Source organism: Lissotriton helveticus, chromosome 10, assembly GCF_964261635.1.
Source record: "Lissotriton helveticus chromosome 10, aLisHel1.1, whole genome shotgun sequence".
Classification (NCBI taxonomy): Eukaryota; Metazoa; Chordata; class Amphibia; order Caudata; family Salamandridae; genus Lissotriton; species Lissotriton helveticus.
In genome coordinates this window covers 657,977,893-658,000,679 of record NC_136071.1, presented here as the reverse complement: position 1 = coordinate 658,000,679, position 22,787 = coordinate 657,977,893, and the positions used below count along the sequence as shown (strand labels likewise).

The window sequence follows — 22,787 nt, the reverse complement described above, 5'->3', positions numbered from 1 at the left end:
GCAGAGTGGCTGTGACTGCATGAGTGACAGTAGAGTGAGAGTGACTGCAAGAGTGAGAGTGACTGCATGAGTGACAGTAGAGTGAGAGTGACTGCATGAGTGACAGTAAAGTGAGAGTGACTGCAGACTGACTGCAGAGTGAGAGTGACTGCAGAGTGACTGCATGAGTGAGAGTGACTGCAGAGTGAGAGTGACTCCAGAGTGACTGCAGAGTGAGAGTGACTGCAGAGTGAGAGTGACTGCAGAGTGACTGTAGAGTGAGAGTGACCGCAGAGTGACTGAAGAGTGAGAGTGACTGCAGAGTGAGAGTGATTGCAGAGTGACTGCAGAGTGACTGCAGAGTGACTGTGAGTGACTGCATGAGTGAGAGTGACTGCATGAGTGGCTGTAGAGTGACTGTGACTGCATGAGTGATGGCAAGAGTGAGAGTTACTGCATGAGTAAGAGTGACTGCAGAGTGACTGCATGAGTGAGAGTGACAGCAGAGTGACTGCATGAGTGAGAGTGACTGCAGAGTGACTGCATGAGTGAGAGTAACTGCAAAGTGACTGCATGAGTGAGAGTGACTGCAAAGTGACTGCATGAGTGAGAGTGACTGCAGAGTGAGAGTGACTGCAGAGTGAGAGTGACTGCATGAGTGACTGCAAGAGTGAGAGTGACTGCAAGAGTGAGAGACTGCAAGAGAGTGACTGCAAGAGTGAGAGTGACTGAAAGAGTGAGAGTGACTCTGAGAGTGACTGCAGAGTGAGAGTGACTGCAGAGTGAGAGTGACAGCAGAGTGAGAGTGACTCAGCAGTGAGTGTTCCAGAGAGAGCAGGGTATGCTTGTGCACTTACACGGTGCACTGACGCACAGGAGCTAAAACAAAGAACAGGTGAACACGTGTCTTTGGAGCTTCATGGAGGCAGCCGGCTCTCTGTGAGGGGAGCAGCAAGGAGGGGACGCCCCAACCAATCAAGGGCAACTACTCACAACCTACTGTACAATTACAACACAAGCCAAAGGGCAGAGCTAGGTCTTTACGTGGGGCGAGCAGTGTGTGAGCATGCAGGGTGAGCAGTGTGTGAGTGTGCAGGGTGAGCAATGTGTGAGCGTGCAGGGTGAGCAGTGTGTGAGCGTGCAGGGTGAGCAGTGTGTGAGCGTGCAGGGTGAGCAGTGTGTGAGCATGCAGGGTGAGCAAATACCACCAGCCAGCAGTGAACGCTTTCACCAGGCACACACAACACCAGCCGTCAGTGCACGCTTTCACCAGGCACACACACCACCAGCCGTCAGTGCACGCTTTCGCCAGGCACACACACCACCAGCCATCAGTGCACGCTTTCACCAGGCACACACACCACCAGCCGTCAGTGCACGCTTTCACCAGGCACACACACCACCAGCCGTCTGTGCACGCTTTCACCAGGCACACACACCACCAACCGTCTGTGCACGCTTTCACCAGGCACATACACCACCAGCCATCTGTGCACGCTTCCACCAGGCACACACACCTCCAGCCGGCAGTGCACAATTTCTACAGGCACACACACCACCAGCCATCAGTGCACACATCAATTGTTAACGCATCAACAATTAACTATTGTAACAATCGCAGTATGGTGCACTTTACTTATAAACATATTCATCTAAAGCGCAGCGTGCCACCATTGCTACAATGCCAATACAACCCACATAATTCCACTACACACCACATGCATACACTCCATAACACATGGCGAAAAGACATTGCCATTTACAATGCCATTAGCTCTAACTCAAATAAATCCGAGACCTATTGCATTTCCAATGCTTGTTATTATCAGCCTCGGGTGCAAAGCAAGGAAGAGAAAGGGAGACAAGGGAGGAAAAGAAAGATAGAAATTTAGTAGCAAAGGGTTAAAATCAGAGATGAAAAAGAACCTGACAGATAAAGAGACAGGAAGTGTAGCATAGTAGACGAAAGAAGCATGAGGTCCAAACAAGACTTATTTTTTATTAAGTACTAGCCAAAATACACAGTGTAACAGCCAATATATTTATGAGGCCGTTTATCGGAATGAAAATTAAATTACAATTGGCCTGACAAACTCTCTAATCTATCCCACAGATGTGTGTTATGACAAACAGCATCATGCTAATTGATCACAGTGCCTTAAAGCACAAACTAATGCTGCGTATAATAGAATTCTTCTTTAAAAACTATCAACCTACTGAGTGAAGGACAAAGTCAAGATAAAATTTCCCATCTTCATGGACAACAGGTCCACCAACAAATGCTCTGTCAAGCCACTAAAAGCCGTACTATACAAACACTTGTTTTTCTTAGGCAGACAGTCTTCTTTAAGGCACAGCCCATACATAGTACACAGCCCCTTTTATAACAATACCCATTAGACAACACCAATAAACACCCCGTGTATGGCATCTATAATGATCCAACAGCTAATCGTCCCACCAGTAAACAATGCAAGTTAAGCACGCTTATGCCTTTTCATCCCAGGTGCAAACTATACAAAATGCCTTCCAAAAACCTATATCTGAAACTGAGACTCATTCCACCTTCTACAAAAACATGAAAACATGATTGGTCCTAAAACTTCATAGCTAAGTCAGGGTAGCGAAAATGCTTGAGAATGAATTTAGACAATCAAATATTGTTAGAGCTGACAGTCTTTTGTGCGGTCTTCCTCCAAACGTTTTGCCTTCAGTTTTAAAATGTCCTAGTAGTGACAAACTCTGAAATTTGTTTTTTAATACCGTGAGCCCTACCTCTCCAATAGGATTGCACTGGGGTTACCTTATTACATTTTATAAGTGTTAACATGTGATTGTGAACTGGTAGAAATATCATGTTTGGTCACAAAAGAATTGTAATTGAATGGTAAAGTTGAATTTTGAGTTACAATTCTGAAAATGCCACTTTAAGGAAGTTGCCATTTTCTTGTCCTAACCTTTTGGTGCCTGCAGCCTGTGTCCTGGGTCCCATGCCTGAGTTGGCAGATGGCATTGGTGTATTCCTCCCAGACAGTGAGACAAAGAGGGACTAGGTGTTGGGAGGATGGGCCATCCCTTGGGTGGGGCAGAGCTGTTCCTTTCCCCACTTACATTTCAAAGGGCTGCCTCCAGCACACTCACAAAGGAACTTAATACCAGCCATTTGTCACCCTAGACCACTGTGAGCCTGGGCAGGGAACGGAAGTAAATTTCCAGAACCATAAGGGAGATAGCCTAGATGTTTCTCCCACTTCAAAGGATGGCACCAAGTATACATATTGGCCCTTCAGACAAACTCTGGAATACGCTCCTGGACCTTTGGACTAAAGATGAAAGACTACCTTGTTCGGCAGAGGATTGCCCAGCTGCTACCAGCTGCCTGCCCTGCACGTTGAGAAGGAAGACTGGACCTGCTCTCTTAATCCCAGGCTAACCTGAGTGACCTCAAGGGCAGGGCCAGACTGGCCGTAGTGGGCGCCTGACGTCTACTGTCCTCTTCTAGAGTGAGTCCCTGATCACCATGAGGAGGCTCACCAGGTACTTGACCCTTGGCTGGCATCAGAGTGCATTCCTCCCCAGGTCCTGAAGTTTTGGTCTCTTTGCGACCGCAAACCGGCCCATTCCTGCTGAGACTCTGCCACCACCGATGACCGTCAATGTAAAGCTCCGGTGATCCCCACTCTTCGTGTTGCAGCAACCGCCAGCGAATACTGCTGTTCGCGCTACATCAACGACAGTCAACAGTTGACCGCCAATGTGAAAGTCCAGCAACAACCGCCAGTGACACCGAACCGAATCTTCCCATATAGGGATGGCTATCCGCAACTCCAGGCCTGCTTTTCGCGCTACAGCATCGACCATCCGCGATGCTTTCCGTGCTCCACACAGCCTCCTCCCCCATAAATGTAACTCTTCGCGCTGGACTTTGAGAAGGTAACTTTTTCATTAGGACTTACCTAGTCCCTGTATCCATAGTGGTTGGCCTGAACTTGTAACTTTCCCCCAGTCTAGCATGACCAGATAACTGCATGTGGCACTTTGTGCTTTTAGGTGCTATGTCTACTTAAAACTTTCAAATTACATATATGTCCAGTTCTACTGATTTTTGTCATTCTGATGTCATTTAATTTATTAAAAATCACTCTGTTTTTCTAAATTGGTATGGGATTTTTCTTGTGTTGTGTTTTCACTTAACTACTTTGAGTACTGCCTAAATACTTTATTGCCTCTAAGATGAGACTGTCTGCTTTTTTGCCAAGCTACCAGAGGGTTAAGCACTGTTTAATTTAGTGACTGTGGTGCTTCACCCATTCAGGGATTGTGGTTGTTACTTAAGAAGGGTCTTTAACCATTTCATTCAAAAACCCAATTTCCTACAAATTTCTATAAAGAAAATGTGCGCTCTTGACATAGTGCCTCACAAGATTTCTTGAAAAATATCAATTATGTTCTGGATTCTACACTGTTGATATATTTAAGGGTAGGTAAACCTTTAACCTTCATCCTCAAAGTTGAAGGAAGTTGTCAACATTTCTCCTAGTTTGCAATGCTTGCTAATGTTACAAATTTCGCCGAAGATACTGTGCAGCATTTGTTTTTGACATAAAATTGTTTTTATAAAATAAAAACCGTGCAGATACTATTTAGACAGAACCCTCCTGTTGAACTTAGGTTATTTGCTGAGCTTTTCATTTCATCCTGCAAACCTACTTTTGGCTCAAATGTTTTCCCGCTGTTTATTTCTTGCAAAATTAAAAAAGTTATGGAGTTTGAGAAGTTTAGAAATCTCCATAAAGTTGGGTAAAATACCTTTGCAACTAAGGACATACCTAGGTAAATCATCAAGCCCAATTCAAACCTTTTCTATATATAACTACCCAAGGAGGATTTAACCTTGGTATAATTTCCTGTAAGCCTGATCAGTTTCACAACAAATAGTGTGGACCTAAAGATGAGTCCTACTGCAAATTGAAATATGTTATATGCTAAAGTGGTGGTTCTCCAAATCTGGTTGTAAGGTGCAGCTTCATAGTGTAGTTGTAATTGGATCAATCAAAGCATGGATGCACCCTCAAATCAATTTAGACCAGAAGAAGTCATAGACACCAGCATCTTATGATCTAAATAGGTCTAACATCTTGGGGTTTACTACCTTGCATATGTGTTGTCGTGTTACACAAGCAAGGAAAACATACTAAGGCAGTGGTTCCCAAAGTGTGGGCCGCGGCACCCCGGTGCGCTGTGATGAGAAGCCAGGGGTGCCAAGGCGCCGCGCAGGATGTGGGGGGCTTGAAAGAAATGCCACCTTCAACACGCATCGCACGTGCTTCAAGACACTGGAGCAGAGCCCCCTCTCTCCACCTCCCACCCCCATTCCTGCAATCACAGGCTGCAACAAGCTCACCCCCACCACACACACTCTTCAAGAGTGCCCGACCGGACTGGGCAGCTGTACCCCCCACCCCCCTTCCAGCTCCAAACACATCCCGTCCTTCACCTGCTCCAGTCCCAGCAAATCCCAGCCCATGCAACATGTCCTGCTTTCCCATGCTATACACTAGAGTACCCAACACCACCAAAGATTACCGCGGGCTACCCAGGAGACCTGAGCTCTGTGCTTTAATCCTCAATCCTAGGCTGGATTATGACAGTTCTGTTCTGGCTGGTGTACTTTACACTCATCATGGTCACAACGCTACATAATGTGCTGCATTTAAGCTTTGTGACTGCTTGTCTCCAGTCCGCATCACACTGCAGCGGCTACACTTGGAAGGCAGGTGTCACTTCAGATTGGCATGCCTGGTCCAGAAAATAATAAATTGTGACTCTTGGATCGAGCATAAAGACAGACACCTTTCGTGGTATGTAGTGTCTGAGGAGTTTGAAGGGTTCTCTAGGAGCCCCCGCTATTTAGGAAACAATGGACTATGGCTTAAACCTTTTCTGGCTGTGCCCAGACATGTCAGTAGTTGTAGCGGGGCCCAGGTCAACACACTGAAGTGGGGCCCTTCATATGGCGAAACCTGTTTTACACTTTAATAATAATATGCTGTAGGGAAATAGACACGTGACAGATTCAGCACCTGGCGCCAGCCAACTCGTGCCATCAGTCGTGTTAGCTACATCATTATTGTTAAATAGGGAAGTATTAGGTTAAAATCTATCAATAAATGTGAGACAAGAGCGCAGAACCTGAGGAATAATCCTCAAATTCTTGGCACTCCCTTGTAACCTTTTACATGTAACTTCCATCACATTCTTAAGTGAAGTGCCCATAGATCTTTCTGTACTTTTCTGCATTACATAAGATTACAGAATTTATGGTTCAAGGAAACAATGCGCACCTGAGCACCTTTGATAAGATATCACAGTGGCACGACACTCAATTATCCCGCCCCCCCCTGTGTTTCACACCTGGTAAACTGAGACGTCAGGGTGTGGCATTCTCTCCCCTTTATGAGTTTCATAGTAAGAACAAAGAGTTAACAAGGTAATACTGCACGTTTCCCACACTTTGTACTGCAAAACTCATCAGGAATTCTAGGTAAAATGTGTTGGGAGAAGCACTCCTACATCCATGCAAATGCAGGGTCCCAAGTAGGATGAGAAAACCGGGGGGGGGTCTCAAGGGGCGTGGTCTAAAACACAATCAAGCCAAAAATCCGTGCCTAGGACAGTGCGCTGCCTGACCCACCGGCAAAACAAATGGTGGGGAGCCACGGCCAACCGCCAACCCGGTCAAGGGAGCCACGGGTAAAAAAAGTTTGGGAACCACTGTACTAAGGCCTTTGCTCCACACAAACAAGTGTGCAAGACTTGCACACAATAATGTTATTAGTTATGGAATGAGGTAGGCTATTGGAGGGCTACATAGATTTCATGGATAGGGTACTGGTTCTGCGGATGTATGACATTACAACGCATGCTTTTACCACGCATGCCTTTACAACGTGGTTTTTACAACGCATGCCTTTGCAACGCATAGTGCTTTGGGGTGCTGGATAGTGAATTGTTTAATTTACTATTCCAACTCCAGTCCCCGTGGATAGTAGGAAAGGTGTTGGATAGTAAATTAAACCTATTCCCTATCCTAGAGTGCCCCCCAGCGCAATGCATTGTAATGGTTTGCGTTGTAAAAGTTGCGTCGTAAAGGCACTGCGTGGTAAAAGTTGCATTGTAAAGGATGTTTCCCTGGTTCTGCATATCTGGTCCAGGAATTGCAACACTATAGCAATGAAAGCCCATAGAGGACAAATGTGCTCTTCCTTTAAAAAGGAATCCACAGTGAGTCCTTGCTACATCAAGGTCATTATAAGCAGCTGCACTGTTCAAACAAATAGCCCACAAATGTTTTGTTGCAAGTGAACACGTAGCTCCCAAAAAGCAAAATATCACTCCTTGTATCGGAGTTGATCCTACATTGACAGGTGTTGTCACTTTGGAACTTTCACAAAGACAATATTTTATGACTAGAACTTTAAATTGATGCCCTCTGTGTAAAAACCATTTAGGAGACGTGGTGATGGCATGAATACATGATAGGAATATGTGAAAATGCTACCACATGCACCACAAAACCTCAAACCCAGAAGAGCAAAGGAAAAGGAGAGTCCAGTTAGAATGTATGATAAGAGGAATATGATAAAAAGGTGAGTTAGTTAATCATGACTGTCAAAAGTAAAATACACTTTAATAAGACAGAACATTGATGTTGCTATCTGTACCTCAAAGATCTCGAATCCAGCAATATCGAGAATTCCCAAGAAGGAGGCCCCTTGCCTCTTCGTCTTGTCCAGAGCTTTGTTCACACGGCTTAGAATCCAGAGGAAGAGACGCTCAAATGTTGCTTTGGCCAGAGCCTCTATTGCAAAGTCCGCCTGGGGATAGAGAAAGCACAAGCACACAATCAGTCAGTGATACAGCCAGCATTTTAATAAGAGCAGTTTTTACTAAATCATGTGCCTGTTCCCAGAGGGCGGTGGTTTAGAACATCAGGTGCCAGATGTAGGTCGGTCGGTAACGGCCGAAAATCGGTATTTTCGGCTGTTACCGACCGGTATTAGAGAAATGGTATGTAGGGCCAGTCATTTTACAGAATCGGCAAATTTACCGATCGGTAAATTTACCGATTCTGTAAAATACCGAATCGGTATTTTTACCGATTCGGTAAATTTGATATGTAGGTGGGACTCTTCTGAGTCCCACAAGCCTTACCGAATCGGTATTTTACCATCAAATTCAATTTGATGGTAAAATACCGATTCCGGTGTGCATGCACATGTGTGCATGCACACCTGTGCCATATGACAGGCAGACCTGCCCTTAGGGCATGTATGCCTGCCACATGGCACCCGAACCTGTTTAGGGGGTGCTAGAGGGTGTCAAAGTGACACCCCCTGCACCCTTGTGAAAATCGGTATTTACCGATTCGGTAAATACCGAATCGGTAATGCCCATTCATTCCTATGGGCTTCAAAGCCCATAGGAATGAATGGGCATTACCGGTCGGTATTTACCGAATCGGTAAATACCGAATTTTACAGATTCGGTAAATGCACATCTGGATTTACCTACATCTCAGTACTTCTATTTTACCGATTCATAAATACCGAATCGGTAAAATTCGGTATTTATGAGTCGGTAAAATAGATTTACCTACATCTGGCCCCAAGGTATTTAGACCATTATTCAATTCCGTTAATAAAACTATGGACACAAAAAGCTATACTGACCTCTATAAAACAGATTCCCTGTAAATGGAATGGGTAAAGTTACCCAAAAGCAGGTGACTGGTTTAGTGAACTATCCACGTTAGCAACATAAAAAAGATTAACTTTACAACCTTGGGTAGGGTAACTGTTACATTTCTTATTTAGTATGAATACATTATTTATATGTATATGGGTGTATTACTTTAAGGCATGAGACTTGTTATGTTTCTGTATTGGTTCTTTATTCTAAATAGAGCTTTGCTAATGTAGCATTCTGTACTTGGAAGGCAGTTGTATCCTGCTGCTATCCTGTCAGAAGCTATGCTGTGCTGATCTACAATAAACCTCTCAAAACCTTTTGGATTTAATTCTTACAAATGTTGGCGACGAATGGATGGATGTTGTCAAGCAAAACTCTAATACTAGCAAATCTACATCTGAAGAAGTTTGTATTGTGAAATCAAAAATTGACAACAGGGGTCCCAGTTTTACGCATGGAAAGAACAAAGGAAATTTCAATAATTTTCTTTATAAAAGACAAGATAACTATAACAATTCCTTTGCTTGTTTTAGGTATGGTAGTAAATCACACATTGCTTCTTTTCAGGGATGTCCAGCAATTAACAAAGAGTGTAAGATTTGTGGAAGGATAGGACATTTTAGCAATGTTTGCAGGGATAGACGCCATAACCAGACACAGGTTTCTTCCAACAATTTAGACTCCACAAAGGTATCTTGTATTAATGAGGGTACAGAAGTTAGTCAAACTTAGGAGCCCAACAAGGGTTTTGTTGTTTATATTGTACAAAGGGGTTGTGTTGTTATAGGCAGTATGAGGTCCCCTAAATGTTCCTTCTACATTTATAGTAAGGAAATAGAACTCATGGTTGATTCGGGATCGCCATGGACGATTATTACTAAAGAATATTTTAGTGAGAGATTGGTGGATGTATGTGATATTACAAGTCTTCTACCATATGACATCATTGCCGAAAGCTTTAATGGATCAATGATTGATATTGAGGGTTTCTTAAAAGTGCCTATTACTTTTAAAAACAGAACTGGTAGGATTAAACTGTACATTGCTGTCAAGGGTGTCAATGTTTTAGGTTGGTATGATCAATACGAGTTAGGTATTATTCTCAACCCACGTTCCAAAGATCCAGTCTCCTTATGTAGTGAAAAAGACATGGTAAGTACTACAAGCCATGATTTAGTTGAAAAAGAAGGTGTAAGGGAAGACATTAGTTTTTGGAGTCTTAAATATAACAAAGTCTTCTGTGATGATTTGGGCAGGGTTAAAAAATGTTGCGCACAAAATTGTTTTGAAAAATGATGCACTTCCTGTTAAACAAAAATTGAGAGGTGTTCCTCTTAATGTTAGAGATGAGTTGAAGGAGATGTTGAATGATCTTCTTAAGGAGGACATAATAGAACCCATTGAGTCCTCAGAATGGGTTTCTCCCATTGCGCTCGTGCGGAAACCTGATAAAAAATTACGCGTGTGCATTGATTTAAGAGCGTTAAATGCTAATATCATAATTGACTGCCACCCTCTTCCTAACATTAATGAGCGTGTTTCATTGTTTGATGGTGCGCAGATCTTACTACCCTTGATCTCAGATCAGCGTACCATCAAATCGAGCTGGCTGAGGAATCAAAGAAATACACCGCATTTATTACACCTATGGGGCTATTCCAGTATAAAAGAATGCCATTTGGGCTGGCCTCAGCGGCCTCTGTTTTTCAGAGAGTGATGTTTCAAATTTTTAGAGACTTGGATTCTTTTGTCAAATGCTTCCAGGATGACATTTTAGAGTTTTCTAAAAATTAACTGGAGCATGTTTCACACTTAGATCAAGTTTGCAAAAGACTGGAGGATAGTGGGCTCACTTTAAAGGCACATAAGTGTAAGTTGTTTTGTAAATCAGTTGAATATTTAGGACATACGTTATCAGGTGAGGGTTTAGTTCCAAAGAAATCTAATGTAGAAGCTATTCTTAAGGCACCAGCTTCAGTCAATAAGGAACAACTACTTTCTTTTTCAGGTATGTGCGAGTATTACAGTAAATTTTTAGAAAATTTCGCAACCAAAATGGAACCGTTAAGAAAATTTTTGAGGCAAAAGTCTATGTTTGAGTGGAAGGATGAGCAAGATAAGGCTTTTGTGGATATCAAAAATGATATTGTAAGTGCTCCTACCTTAAGACCGTTTAGGATGGGCTACAAGTGCATAATAACTACTGACGCTAGCTTGTATGGTCTTGGTTGTGTTCTGTCCCAACGAGATGGTAATACTGAGTGGAATGTCGCTTTTTCATCTAGAACACTTAATGAAACTGAACGCAGATATGCGGTTATTGAGAGAGAGTTGCTCGCATGCGTGTGGGCGGTGGAAAATTTTAGAATTTATGTTTGGGGCAGCAATTTTGTGCTTAGGACAGACCATAAACCTCTAATACACATATTATCAGTTGGTGGAGGATGGAATTCTACGGCAAGAATTGCACGTCTGGCATCTAAATTGCAAGAGTATAATTTTACTGTAGAGTATATTCCTGGGAAGAAAAATGTTACTGCAGATTTTCTCCCACGCCTTCCTTGTAAAGATTGTTCAGACAAGGTGAATGTAGTTAAAGATATAGATTTTGTGTTGGGAATTACGGATGTAATTCCGTCACAATATCAGGATATTACGGAAAGGAAGTGGAAAGAGTCTTAAGATGCAGTTGTACTGTATGTCCATCTCAAGAAATATGTGTTGGAAGGCTGGCCTAATGTAAATGTAAATGTATTGCGATTTATATAGCGCACGTATCACCCGAAGGCATCAAGGCGCTTGCTTTGGGAACCCGTCCTGGTTTTTCCCTGTGAGATAACCCCTACTGGGTATCCCCAGGGTGAAAGCCAGGCATCCCGCCGCGGGTGCGCCGCCGTAGTGGAGATTAAGCAACTATTGCCCAGAGTTGCAGCGTAGGACCCCATGATTAGAATAGGCACCGAGGCGAGAATTATCGAGTCTGTGGACATTTTGGGCTCAGTACCCTGCCGCGTCGGGAATTGAACCCTGGTCCCGGGCCAGACCTCTGCTTCAGGGTCTGCCGCTCTAATCAGTGAGCCACACTCCTCCACTAACAAAAATAGTGTTAGATCAGATTTATTACCATTCTTTCATGTTGCTGATGAATTGTTATATGAAGGTCATTTCTTATTTAAATCTGGAAAATGCATTCCACCATATGGTGTGCGAGATTTGATTTTAAAATTGGCACACAAAACATATCCAGGGATTTCTGCGATGAAACGCTTGATAAGGTTGTATTTTTGGTGGCGAGGCATGGACAGATTCATAGATCGCACTGTCAGGGAATGTAATGAATGTTGTGATAAGGACAAAATGTTAAGAGTTCATATTCCTCCACTTAAACCTGTTAAATGGCCTTAAGTTCAATGGAACAAGATTGCTTTTGATATCTTTGGTCCTTTTTCTATTTTACCGGAAACCTCACGGTTTGCACTGGTCATCATCGACTATCACTCGAAATAGCCTGAGGTCAAATTTGTCGCTAAAGCTACTACGAGTGCTGTTATTAGTTTTTTTAGAGACGTTTTTGCACGGGAGGGTTGTCCTGTTACCTTGATTTCAGATAATGGAGTGCAATTAGTTTCTGCAGAGATGGAGAATTTCTTGAAGGATTGTCAGATTAAACATATTCGCACATCACTTTATGAACCCCATGAGAACGGCCAGGTGAGCGCTTTAACCGGGTGTTGAAAGGTTTTATAGCTGATGCAGTTAAGGAGAAAGGTGATTGGCTGAATGTTATTAGAGAAAAATTATGGACTTATCGCATCACTACACACACTACCACGGAGATTAGTCCTTTTAAATTACTTAAGGGAAGAGATCCAGCTTCAGTTATTTGCCCTTGGTGGTTTAAGGAAAAGTGTAAAAATGTAGTAGAGAACAAAGTTGATATTCAGGAAGTTGCTGATAAAGTGGTTTGTAAGCAGGACAAAGTCACTTCATGATACAATAACAGATGGAAGACAAAAGAACATAATTTGGAGGTTGGTGATTGGGTCAGGATTCTCAAACCTTTTCTGGTTAGTAAAGGCATGAGTAAATATGGTAGACCCATTCAAATAAAAAAAGTTTTCAGGAATACTGTCGTTACCCAAGATGGTAAAGTTTGGAATTCAAGGAAAGTGGCTAAGTGTCCTGTACAAAATGTCAACCTGTACCAGGAAAACTCTACACATGATAACAAGTTTGGTCATGAACCAAAATGTGATTCTGTGGCATCAAGAATCAAAAGTAATGTTCAGGTCAGAAACAGGCCCATTTCTTTACAAGATTTTGTATAGTATATTGTGTTTGTTTCTTACTTATTTTGTTTTATTTAATGGGGGAGGTGTGTTACATTTCTTATTTAGTATGAATACATTATTTACTTGTATATGGGTGTATTACTTTAAGGCATGCGACTTGTTATGTTTATGTATTGGTTCTTTATTCTAAATAGAGCTTTGCTAATGTAGCATTCTGTACTTGGAAGGCAGTTGCATCCTGCTGCTATCCCGTCAGGAGCTATGCTGTGCTGATCTACAATAAACCTCTCAAAACCTTTTGGATTTAATTCTTACAGTAACCTTCTTCCACTTCCACTTCAACTGTCCGACACCATAAAAACTCTACAAGATCAGAGAAAGAATTGCATCCTAATCCTTCTCGACCTAACGGCGGCGTTTGACACCGTCTCCCACACCATTCTCATTAGTAGACTCAGGGACATTGGCATCTCCGACACCGCCCTATCCTGGATTACGTCTTTTCTCTCGGACCGTTCCCAAACCGTCACGCTGGGCCCATTCCACTCCAAAAACAAACTTGTCCCCTCAGGTGTCCCGCAAGGTTCCATCCTTAGCCCCCTCCTTTTTAATGTATACCTCATTCCCCTCCTCAATCTGATAGAATCATTCGGCATACCTGTCACTTCGTATGCCGATGATACACAACTCATTGTGCCACTTGACAAACTATCTACCAAAGCTGAACTCAACCTTAAACACTGCCTGACCGAAGTATTCCGATGGATGGACAATAACCACCTGAAATGCAACTCAAGCAAAACAGAGATCCTCCCGATTGGCACAAATATCTCTTTCTGTCCAGCACTATTGTGGCCAGATAATTCTGTTGCCCCCCCCCCAGACGGTGTCGTCAGCCAGGAACCTCGGCGTAATCTTCGACTCTGAACTCTCCTTTGACCAGCATGCCAGAACCATCGCAGGCAAATGCTTCGGAACGATCAGATCCCTCAGAAAGTTCTTCGACTTTCTCCCCATCAATGCCAGAAAGACGGTGACAGTCGCACTCATAATCTCGCGACTGGATTACTGCAACGGCATGCTTGCAGGAGTCAAAAAGAGCACCCTCCTTAAATTGCAGAGTGTACTTCACACAGCTGCCCGTCTCGTCCTGGGCTTACCCCGCAGATCCTCCATCTCTGCAGCGCTCCATTCACTTCACTGGCTCCCCCTTCACAAAAGGATTCTCTTTAAAATCCTGATTATAGCCTTCCGCGCCTATAACAAGACAGGCCCCAAATACCTCACCAGGCGTTTTCCCCACTACGCGCCCAGCCGTCACCTTCGTTCAACCGATGACAACCTCATCCTTCTCCCTAAATACAATCTGAAAACGAAGGGTGAGAAGACCCTCAGCTTCCTTGCATCTAAAGCCTGGAACAAACTGCCTAAAACTCTCAGACAACAAACCCAGGAAAAACCTTTTAGAAAGCTTCTAAAAACATGGATTTTTAATCTTCCGGACGATTACTCCAAAGCTTCCATCTAACCCCCTGGACTGGTTCATTTAGGTTTTCTAGCGCCAAGATGCTCCCTCCGGAGCGAACGTTGCGCTCTACAAATAACCCTCAAATATCAAATATCAAATATATCAAATATCAAATATCATATGGCAACGATTCCTGGATTGTTATGATTGTTTTATGTATAATCCATTTCTATGATTAATGCTCTGTTTATTTAGCAAGAATGGAATAAATATTTAAATTCTCTGAAAGTATGCTAAGCTTAAATTTTGTATAGCATGAACTAATAATAATAAAAAATTAAGGCCCTCATTATGATGTTGATTATGACGCCACCGACAGGCTGTCAGTCCGCCAAGCATACAAGGCATCAGTCTGACTGCCGCATTACGATGCAGGCCGACCGCCTGCATCGTAATGCGGCCATCGGACTGATGCCTTGTATGTTGGGTGGACTGACAGCCAGTCGGTGGCGCCATAATCAACATCATAATGAAGACCTTAATTTTGTATTATTATAATAAAGATCGATAATGTCGAGGGGGAGACCGCCGCCCCTGACAGGTTCCAAGATCCTGTTGGTGCAGCAGGTGAACTCCTATCCCTACAATCTGAGGTGGTGCCTGAGCAGGAACCACCGTAGGGATTAGGATGTCCCTTTCCGACTTCCTTTTCATGGCAGTCCCATCGCCATGAAAAGACCGACATAAACGAACCTTGGGGGCCCCAAACAAGGCCCCCATTCCCCGTGGGCCACTGCTAAGTAGCCTGGGGGGCACATGTAGGGGCCCCCCAAACTTCCAAACTCCATGTGCCAGGCATCCCATGGTGCCTGGTACACGGTGGTTGGATGTTTACAATGTGCTGTTTTCTACTGCGGCGTGTGCTGCGGCCCTTTTTCAGCACAAGCCACAGTAGAAAAAGGCACTTTACGCCTGACATCGCTGCGGTCCCATCCTAATTTGACAGATGAGACTGCTGAATCATTGTTGGGTGGACTCCTGCCAGAAGTGATGGTGGCCAGCGGTCCGGCCGACTGCCATCGCAATAGGGGCCTATGTTCTTTCTTTTGTGACTTGACATTGTCAACATTTCGAAAATGTACCATATTCACCCACAACTGGAACATGTCTGAAAAAGATTTTAAATCTCTTTCTCAATAGCATATAGATGTATTTTCGAATTTACCATCACTCTCTTGGCTACCTGTGGTCATTCCATTCTATCTAGCATCTTGTAACACTCAAATGTTTTTGAGAGAAATGCTTTTGAACCTCAAGAACTCTCAGAGAAGACCATAAAAGGGACCCAAAAAGAAAGGTCTGAAACACAATGTCAGCTCATTCCTAAGTGGGCAGCCATCTTGATTCCTGGGACAAACTAATAACCTTTCAAATGAAGCAACTTTAAAAGTGCCAGTCAATGAAGAGAAAAACAGTTCTCTTTTTCCAACTCTTTTGATATAAATAACCAGCAATATAGATTCTAGAACTTTGCTTTTTTAACGATGTATTGTGATATAATTCATCGGATTACCCCTTTATAGTGGCCAATATACTCTTGTGAATAGAGTTACGGTGCACTTATTCCCATAACAGGGCCTCAAATAAGCCCTCATTGCAATTTTGTCACTACCTTCACCAAACAAGGAGGAGCAAATTTGCACTCTTCCTTTTTGCTGTACTCTCTGTTGATGGACATAGCTCTGGCTTACCCTCTAACTTTCATATGCCATGTAAAAATCAACGCCCACCACATTTTCTTTTTGTTTACCATGTATTGCAATGAAAATGTATACTTGCTGAACAGATCCATTTACTGAATTTTCAGTAGTGGAAATAAGTGCCTTGCTGAAGTACTAGAGTTACAGAAAAAATAAAAGTGGTGCCTAGACCTCTGTAGACCCAGCACTCCAGATTAAATGTCCTCACCTGCTCTTTGGTCTGGGCTTTCTGGACAACATCCCGCCCAACTTTAATACGTGGTGTCAGGATACATCTGGTGAAGTCTGTCACATTAATACCTGCCAGATGGCAGACTTTCTGGGCAGCTGGAAAACAAATCACAATTGGTGGCACCTCTTTCATGTACTGACACCTATATCAATAATAACAATATTACAATATCAATCAATCAGAAACCTAGTGCAACCAGATTAAGTGAAAAATGACTACATGTAGATGACTGCACATTGGGAACACTTGTCCATACCAACTGACAATCAGAATGGCTGAGATTCAGCAAAAGTTTGAAAATCCACCACTTCAGGCACATTGCTCTATTCATTTCTTGGTCCTGAGACCACCATGCCACACCCTAATGATTGACGTTGCTTATTGAGCCAGTAACCTTCACATGAGGACAAGTGCTGCAAAGCTGTGGATTCACCTACCCAAAGATTTAGGGCCTGATTACGATGATGGCGGGATGTGTCCCGCTATCACGTTTCGGCAGTCCGACAGGCCGATTACGATCTGTGCAGTGAGCCTCCGCTGCTGGAGAGGCAGAGGCGGCCCATGGAAGGGTTCCCGCCAGGTGTCCAGTGGGGTTAATTGTGACCTGCCTTTCCGCCAACCTGTTCCTGGTGGGGACACCACCATGCACGAGTTGGCAGTAAGGCAGTAAATGAGGCCAAATATTGTGACAAGGGTGGTTGTTCCCATGTGTACTGTCACTGTTGAACATGTGAAGTGCTGGAATGCCTTCCGGTGTCGGATTCGCATTAGATCACACTGCAAAATATTTTTTTTACAATTACGTCCACCTGACTGTATTCATGTTCTAGAGTGGGCATGTCCATTCAGTGAACCAACACTGCGACAAACTGTACAGCTGTCATGTTACTGTCGCCGTGAAACAGCCAGCCCAGCAGGAAACTTCTAATATGGCGGGCGGCGAGGCCAGCTGCCCGGCGTAGTACTCAGTTCCACCGCTGCAGCAGTCTGGCCGTCTCACCGCCGAACACTTATTCGGGCCTTTATACAGTCACCCAAGAATTTCAGTACAAACTAGCAGACACCAAACTTCACACTAGTCTTGACAAGTGACTGACCTATCAACCATCAATATGACTATGAATAATTCTAATTACTAGCTTCCTTACGTAACTCCATATCTACCGCAGTTTGCCACACAGTTCACTTCCTAAGAGCCCAACAACATAAAAAAAAAAGATTTCTAGCACAATATGTAAAAAGCAACCACAAGATGTACTTTTCCATACCTTTTCATTCTTTTGTTTTTCCTGTACAATAAGTGCATAGAAAGGAAGAAATAACAAAATCTATATTTCTCTAAAATGAATACAAATGGTTTCTTAAGACGTACCAGTGTCATCAGGCATGGATGCCTGATCTGTATTTCTTTCTTTCTTGAAGACAATGTTACCCATTTGTAAGACTGATGAGACAACCTTCATCATGGCTGTAAGAAAGCAAAGAGATGTCACCCAAGTCAGGTTTATTCTCACAAGTGAGCTACTGCTGCTGCACTTTTTAGCAGGTTTTAGACATGAGAGCCAATAGCTTATTCTTGCTTGTCTTCGCATTTCTTCTCCCAGCGAGTGGAGGACATCTGCATTTCCAGTTCATTTTGCATCTTGAGTTTTAAGTCAATCAATGATATTAAATTTTTCACATAAAAATTTTGTTTCAATAGTCATCATGCTACTTAAAATGTATTTTATGTGGATGACCATTCAAAACAATGTTCTAAACAATTTACATTGTCACATAAAAACACTATTGACAAATTTCTCTTGTTCCCTGATTAATGTCTCCATAACAATGACTGGAAAAAAGAAACTACATGCAGATATGTGTGTTCAACTCCACACTAGCAAAACCACAATAAATCTTGGTGTGATTAATCAGGCTATAAATTCTAAGGTAATTAAATGCTATTCGAACAAACAATTGTGGGTCGGTTTTGAGCTGAGTTTAAGTCTAGCGAATTGCAAACTAGCAATTCATAAGAAAAGGAATCCAGTGATTTGTACCTTGAGAAGAAGAATAACGGGGTGAGGGCAATGTGCTGCCCTCTATAAATCAAGGGCAGAGAAGCAACCACTAGGTGACTACCAACCACTCATGTCTGACAGTTGAAAAATAACCTTGATAGTGCTCAAAGTCCAATGCTTCTCGTATTCTTTCTCCTTTCCAGGTGGTCCCTGCTGGTAAAGACGACTCTTCCTATCCTCCTAATGGTTTTCCCAAACAATTTGAAACAAATGAGATGGCAAAGTGGCAAAAGATTACAACAACATACACAACGCTGCCTACATGACACTTTCTATTCAGAGTGCAAAGTGCGAGGAGGATAGGTGCAGTAGTTCTTACCCAGCTGCTCGTCTCCAGTGAACCCCATAATCTCCATAGCTTCCAAAGTCTCTTGGAACATATCACCATCATCTTGGCCAGATATAGGGACATGTCCTGCGGATAAGAATGTGTAATTCCCATAGCCTTCAAGCAACAGCTCCTCTGGAGGAAAAGAAAAGGTGCAAAAAACAGTTAATTTTTGTTCAGCCACAAAGCAGCTCACAAATCCACAGTTGCTTCTTTGTATTATTCTGATCAAATGTACCATGTACTGATGATCCATCCATTATGCAGCCAAGCTCGTACAGCTTTCCATCATAACATTGTTTGGTTAGGGTTCCTTCAGTGAAGTTTAGTCTAACGCACTGTGTGTTCTCTGAATGAGTGCATAAGATCGGAAAATTGTCTAACTATTTAAACAGTTTTTTATATTTCATGTAATAGGTCTCATCTTTCACGCTACAGGGGTCTGGGGCATATATTTTATTGTAAAATTATTGGAGTTTTCAAGTTGAAATGCCCTAACCCTTTGCAATCGACTAATTTACGTCAAAACACAATGTTTTCCAATCCTCTACACGTATGATACCCAAGGCCTATGGTTAGAGTACTTGCAGTAATTGGTAGCCCTTTAAGCACAAGTCAGTGACTTGAAATCACAATCTAACATCTGCTCAACTAACAAATTTTGAGTCAGCTAAAACAATGAGGTAGTTCTTTCGGAGTCAGTTGCCTCAGGTTTTCGAATGCCCTAAATTCATGCCTGATGGCAGGAGCTAACTTAAAGTGCCTCAGGAGTATACCATCTGAACACAGTAGAACCAAGAGGCAGTGACCAAGGATTGTCAGAAAGAGATTCTCGCCTTGTATTTTGCTGCATTCTAACTTCCTTTGACCTCATCTTCGCAAACACCTCGCTGAACTCTACAGTGTTTTGAAACTGCAAGAAGATATGAAGCACTTAAAGTTAAAAAGAGCAAATGAATATTTTTCTAAATACATGCTCATTAATATTCATTACACCAAAAGTACAAATTGGAAATAGTTACATGCATTAGCCCAGCCACATTGGTGTTACAGTGCCCAAGAACTTTGTCCCGATTGTAAACAACAGTGGTGTTTTTTTCTTTATCTACTTGCTTTGATGAAATATAAACTTAAGCTCAATTTCAAATGAACACTGGCAAAGCCAATGAGTCTGGCCTTGGTAAATTGGTGAGGTCATGACATACATTTTTTTTATTGCAAACATACGCCACAAAACAAAAAAATAAAACATGCCACCACCTAAACGGAGTAGCAATAGACTTGCAATAAAAATGTTATACAAAAAATACATATCATTGCAATTGGATTCCTGATAGGCAGGTATACCTAGAATAGTTTTGGAAACCCCTTTTAGCTTCAGAAAAATATGATTCTTAATAGTATGAAGAAAGGTACTGTAAGCTTTGAATTACTGTACCAAGAAGACGTAATCTAAACACAAATGGATGGCAAAATAAAATAAAAATGGATAACGGGTCAAAATAAAATACATTGTTAAAGTAGAGTATTGGCCCACTAGCCCTAGCACTTAATGCGCTTTTTTTAGGTGGATATGCACATGTGAGAAGGCAGAAAACAGTCCCTCACAGCAGGGGCGGCCTTAGGCATGTGCAAGCTGTGCACCTGCACAGGGCCACCAAACCCCAGGGGCCACCATGCCAAATTATATCCTTAATATAATAATTCTCTAAGGATGGATACATATTTGCGTGGTGGCCCATGGCAGGGATTTGACGGCCTCTGGCTTTGTTCCACTTCCAAACACCCTGACCCCCCCCCCCCCTCTTCACTGGCCTCCGCGCCTGCGTTCCTCCTGGGCCCCCTACCTGTTCCTCCGGGGGCCCCCTACCTACGCTCCCTGCCCAGGGCCACCATGAGCCTAGAGCCGCCCCTGCTCACAGCACAAGAATACCTGAGTCTGAAGTGTACTGACCCAGAACCTCATCCTCTGCACTTTCGTAGGTGAAAGGAAAATGTGAATATCAGTTGAATAGACCAATGGAAGAAAAGGGCTGACCCAAAATCCCTCTTTGCATGTAAATATGGATGGATTTTTGTATTTCTGAAGTTCCTTCATTAAATGAGGCTAGTGATACGCCTAAGGCTGGCATTAGTGCACACCTAAAAAGCAGTTGTGCCTCTGGAGTATTGTATTGTGCCCTCAAAGGTCTGCTTTTGTTTTAAATAACTGAAATTCAAAGTTTCAAGATTCGAAAAACTAAAGTAGATTTTAGTTTCGCAATTCTCAAATGTGTGATTTGGTATTATTATTCATTGTTTCGGGGTAGTTTGAGAATTTTTAGGAAGTGTCCAATTAATAATTGATTCATAGGCCATCAGTAGCATAGTTTCATCCTGCTGCATACACGGGTGGCAGACAGAAAGCCAAGGACTAACCAGAGTATTGTTTAGCACTATGATATTGTAAGGGCAACAGGGCACAATTTTGTACAATAGTAAGATATTTTGTTACACCATTTGTATATGCTGGAATAATTCTGGAAGTTAATTCTAAAAATTCCCCAAGCAAATTTCATTTCAAACTGGAACTTTTAGAAATATTTTTTCTGGATCACCAATTTTGCTCTTCCCAGCAAGTGACATTTGCAAATGCATATTGCAAACTGTGCTGGAGTAGGAATGTTTACACTTCACAACACACACTTGCCGTGATTGTTCTGCCTCTTCTAGTTGGCCCTGTAATGGGGGCTGATAATTCAAGGTAAGCATGTGTATCAAACACGGATACATGTAACAACCCCCTGCCTAAAATACTGCACGCAGTCTTATCCACACTTTAATATAACTTACCTCGCATTTTATCTGGAGCACCGGAAAGCAGGTAGTAAAAGATATGAAAGGCTCTTTCATCTTTAGCCTGGCGAATTGCACGTGACTTTTCCAGGAGATCTGTTGATCACAGCTACTAAGGATCTGAACTCAATATTCATAAATCACTAATATAAATTATTTAGAGAAAAGATCACAAATATTAATGTGCTTATGACCAGCACTGCAGTACAAATCAAAGCTCTGATTCCGAGTTTGTCGGAAATAAGGTGCTTTTTCACACATCTGATAAATACCAATGTAGTGGGGTTCGTTATTTATTCGGTGCGATAAATAATAACAAATATCACAGGTTTTGGGGGAATAACCACTAAAATGCACATGGCACAGTAAATACACTTTTCCTCGGTTAAATTCAGCCAGGTTTCTCCCACCAAAATTTAACGAAGGATGAAATGTCTAACACATTCTGCAATTGCTGGATGTGGTAAATACCATCCAAACCAGAATTCTGATCCCTGTGCAAACAAGATTGTATGCAGGGGGGTCAGAAAATGCCGGACAACCTGTAATCAGGACCTATGGCTACCTGTGCACCTTCAACCATCATGATGCTGATCATAGGCTGTCACTGGCCAATCTTACACCATGTCAAAAGATCACACACATCTAGCATACTTAAGAGGCTGCCTCTTATCTCATCCACGGCTGGACTGGCCATTGCGGGTATAGGGCGTTTCCCTGGGAGGCTGGATAAGGGGTAGCGGTTTACCGCAGTGAGGGGCGGTTTTGTTACTGGGGACCGGTTTTTAAGTGTTGCTGCAATATCGGCCCTGAGTAACAAAAGCAGCAGTGCTTCACACTTTCACACCCCCCGCCCCTCGTGGGGTGGTCCAACAAAATTTGCCAGGGCTGTCTTGGATTCCCAGTCCGGTCTTGATTTCATCATGTTTAAACCCAAACCTTAACAGGGAGTGAAAAACAATACAGTGCCAATCGTTTTTAACCTACACAGCTTTCTAAAAGTGCTGTTGCATATTGGGAAGCAATTCTCATACAAGCTTCTTGTGTTTTTTCTTTTCTTTAAATCTGTTAGTTTTAGT

The 22,787-nt window shown here is 42.7% G+C and overlaps 1 protein-coding gene across 4 annotated transcripts in view; it reads right to left on the bottom strand.

The window, feature by feature from the left end:
• Positions 1-22,787, bottom strand: part of LOC144784434 (myosin-11) — a 264,556-nt gene that overhangs the window by 88,201 nt on the left and 153,568 nt on the right. For all 4 annotated transcript variants that reach the window (XM_078663188.1, XM_078663186.1, XM_078663187.1 and 1 more), the window contains 5 exons: positions 21,706-21,804; positions 18,865-19,008; positions 17,855-17,950; positions 16,459-16,577; positions 7,704-7,856 (listed from right to left, as the gene is read on the bottom strand). In XM_078663188.1, coding sequence (XP_078519314.1) covers positions 7,704-7,856; positions 16,459-16,577; positions 17,855-17,950; positions 18,865-19,008; positions 21,706-21,804 — 611 coding nt within the window. The remainder of the gene's footprint in view (positions 1-7,703; positions 7,857-16,458; positions 16,578-17,854; positions 17,951-18,864; positions 19,009-21,705; positions 21,805-22,787) is intronic.